At 41.4% G+C, this 3,509-nt stretch overlaps 1 protein-coding gene across 2 annotated transcripts in view; it reads left to right on the forward strand.

Annotated features, from left to right (window-relative positions):
- LOC106873318 (uncharacterized) overlaps positions 1 to 2,680 on the forward strand; it is a 20,870-nt gene extending 18,190 nt beyond the window's left edge. For both annotated transcript variants that reach the window (XM_014920642.2, XM_014920641.2), the window contains one exon: positions 2,268 to 2,680. In XM_014920642.2, the coding sequence (XP_014776128.1) occupies positions 2,268 to 2,414 (147 nt within the window). In that variant the 3' untranslated portion in view covers positions 2,415 to 2,680. The remainder of the gene's footprint in view (positions 1 to 2,267) is intronic.
- The last annotated feature ends 829 nt before the right edge of the window (positions 2,681 to 3,509 follow it).

Consider the following 3,509-nt stretch of genomic DNA (forward strand, 5'->3'; position numbering starts at 1 on the left):
ACACACACCTACCTTCTACACCACACACCCAATGCCAAAAGTTCCAATTCCATCGCTTCTGTTTCTGTTCAAAGCCTACATTAACAAAATGGTTTGGCTGCACTTTTGATGAGGAACTATACTCTCCCTCCATTCCTTTCTTTCTCTCTTTCATTTCTCTTCCCCTCTCTCTTTTTCTCACTCTCTCACTCTCTCTCATTTCTCCTCCTCTCTCTTTCTCTTTCTTGTACTCTTTCTCTCTCTCTCTCTCTCTCTCTCTCTCTTTTTCTCTTTCTCTCTCATTCCCACTCTTCTCTCTTTTTCTCTTTCTCACACTCCCACTCTCTCTCTCTCTCTCATTCCCTCCTCTCTTTCTCTCTTTTTGTTTCTCTCTTTCTCACTGTCTCAGTTTCTGTCTCCCTGTCTCTACCCGTGTTTTTCTCTCTCACTCTCTCTATCTCTCTCTCTTTCTGTCTGTCTGTCTCCCTTTCTCTCTCTCTCTCTCTCTCTCTCTCTCTTTCTCTCTCTCTTTCTGTCTGTCTGTCTCCCTTTCTCTATCTCTCTCTTTCTGTCTGTCTGTCTCCATTTCTCTCTCTCCCCCCCCCTCACCTTTCCATTCTTCTTCCCCTCCAATCTCCAAAATCTCCAGTAAAGACGTCCACATCATTTCCAGTCGATAATCAATCATCTTTAAGCTTTAATCTCCTTACATCACTCAACTTAATACCAACTCACAGCTATTGTCTTAGAATTAGGAAACAGCATAACTCTCCCCCCTCCCCCCTCTCTCTCCCTAATACTCTGATGGGCGATTCCTTTCAGTTAATCGTTTAATATTTGCTAGGATTAAATCTGTTTGGAAATCCTGCAGCAGAACTTATACAATCTCTTGAGCTGTTTCGGGAATTTAAAAATAACAACAAAACAGAATAAGAGAAATAAATGGTAATTTAACATTGGAATAGCATGTGCTTGCGTGGGTGTGTGTGTGTGTGTGTGTTCACAAAGAATACACACACTTATATGGTACCATATGCATACACAGAGAGACATACATGCACTTTTCAGAGGTTACTGTGTGCATTTTTATTATGGCACCAGCATATATATGTGTGTGTGTGTGTGGCCATCTGAATGTGGCCATTACCAGTACCCACCTGACTGGCACCTGTGTCTGTGGAACGTAAAAAGCAATATCCAAATGTGATCGATGCCAGGCCCGCCTGACTGGCTCCTGTGCTGGTGGTATATAAAAAGCACCATCCAAATGTGGCCGATACCAGTACCCCCGACTGGCTCCTGTGCTGGTGGCATGTAAAAAGCATTATCTGAATGCGATTGTTGCCAGTAACCCCTGACTGGCTCCTGTGCCGGTGGCACGTAAAAAAAACAATAACTACACTCTCGCAGTAGTTGGCGTTAGGAAGAACATCCAGCTGTAGAAACTTTGCCAGATCAGGTTGGAGCCTGGTGCAGCCGCTGGCTCTCCAGGCCTCAGTCAAACCATCCAACCCATGCCAGCATGGAAAACAGATGTTAAATGACGATGATGATAATGATATAGTCAATTCAAAAGACAAAGAAGAAAACAAAAAGTAAAAAGACAAACAAACATGAGGATGTAGCACAAACAATGTATTAATAAGACACTCGGTGAAGGAAGGGAGTAGTTGTTTAGACCGACTCCAGTTCACAACTGGTACTTAATTCATAAACCCTGAAAGGATGAAAGGCAAAGTCGACCTCGGCAGAATTTGAACTCAGAACGTAAAGACTGACGAAATACCGCTAAGCATTTCGCCCGATGTGCTAACGATTCTGCCAGCTCGCTGCCTTTTGTTGTTGCAGATATTGCTGCTGGTGTTGAAAGCATAGCTCAGCAGTTAGGGTATTCATCTCATGATCATAAGGTTGTGAGTTCAATTCCTGGTGGCACATTGTGCCCTTCAGCAAGACACTTTATTTCACATTACTGCAGCTCACTCAGCTGGCAAAAATGAGTCGTACCTGTAATTCAAAAGGCCAACCATGTCACATTCTGTGTCACACTGAAGCTCCCTTAGAATTATGTTAAGGATATGCATGTCTATGGAGCGCTCAGCCACTTGCATGCTAATTCCATGAGCAGGTTGTTCGGATCAATTGGAACCAATTGATCTGATCAAGTGGAACTCTCATCATCATAACTGACAGAATGCCAGTTTTTTGGGGGTTTTTTTCCCTTGCTGTTGTTATTGATGTTGTTGTCGTTGCCATGGTGTTGATTCATAATTTTTTTCTATTTTTAGGTAATATTGCCCTCCACATATTTCTTCCACACATTCGTGAATTGTATGACCTCGAGACCTTATGGGCTGTCGGAGCTGAACACGACGACCTCTGCAAAGAGGCTGAAGAGAAATACATCATATCAAACGCAAGCTTGCTCTCTCTGAGAGGTTCAAACACCAAAGAGAAGCAGACGTCTGCCCAAACCACTCAGTCGTAATAACTGAAGGAAGCACACAGACACACACACACACACACACACACACACACACGCATACGGGCACACCTATGTATACACATATATAAACATACACTCTCAAAAATATTGTTGGTTTTCCCAAACTTTGTAGAACCCCCAAGAATGAAGGTGTCCGTTGTCTCTTTCTATTTATTATTTCTTCTGAAAGAAAAATAAATTTATTTTACTCATTTACTAATTGTTTTGCTTATTATTTGTAGGATTGTGATCGATCCCCCCACACACACACGCACGAAGTTTGCTATCTGACCGCATGGTTTTGGTTTAATTCCGCTCTGTGCCATTTTGGGCAAGTGACTTCTGTTGTAGCTTTCAGACAACCAAAGCCTTGTGAATAGATTTTTGTAGAAGGAAACTGAAAGAGACCCATTGTGTGTGAGTCCATGCATGTATGTATGTATGTATGTATGTCAGTCAGTGTTCTGTTTTATTTCAAGATTTCTTGCCAATAGAGAAAGAACTGGTTTCCAACTTAGATTCAAGGCTCCTTCATTGGAATTTCAACATCAACAACAGGGTATGTTTGTATGTATGTATGTATGTGCATATTTGTATGTTTTGTCTTATGTATGAATTCTCATGCATATAGTTGCATATCTAGACATGCTCATATATATTTAAATGATAAACTTCTGGAAAGTTTAACAGATTTTTACCATTCCAGTGTTGGATTGGATCTGTAGTCTTTGACTTAGCTTTCTCCTTTCTGGTTTTCAGAAGCTTAGTGTATATATGTATGTGAGTGTCACCATCATACAAGCAGTGTCCTTCATTTACAATCATCTGAGGGAACATGTTTGGCCCTGGAGAAGCGTTCGCAAGAAACTAGTGAGGGTTATTGACAGGAAAGGCGTCTGGCTATAGAAAGTCCACTTCAACAAATTCTGTCTGATCTATACCAGAAGAGAAAAGTTGGCAATAAATGATGATGAGAATCATTATGTGTGTGTGTGTTTTGTTATATGTAAATACCTTGTGGGTGTAATTTGGTCTCAGTGAACTG

Source organism: Octopus bimaculoides, chromosome 8 (genome assembly GCF_001194135.2).
Source record: "Octopus bimaculoides isolate UCB-OBI-ISO-001 chromosome 8, ASM119413v2, whole genome shotgun sequence".
In the NCBI taxonomy this organism is placed as follows: domain Eukaryota; kingdom Metazoa; phylum Mollusca; class Cephalopoda; order Octopoda; family Octopodidae; genus Octopus; species Octopus bimaculoides.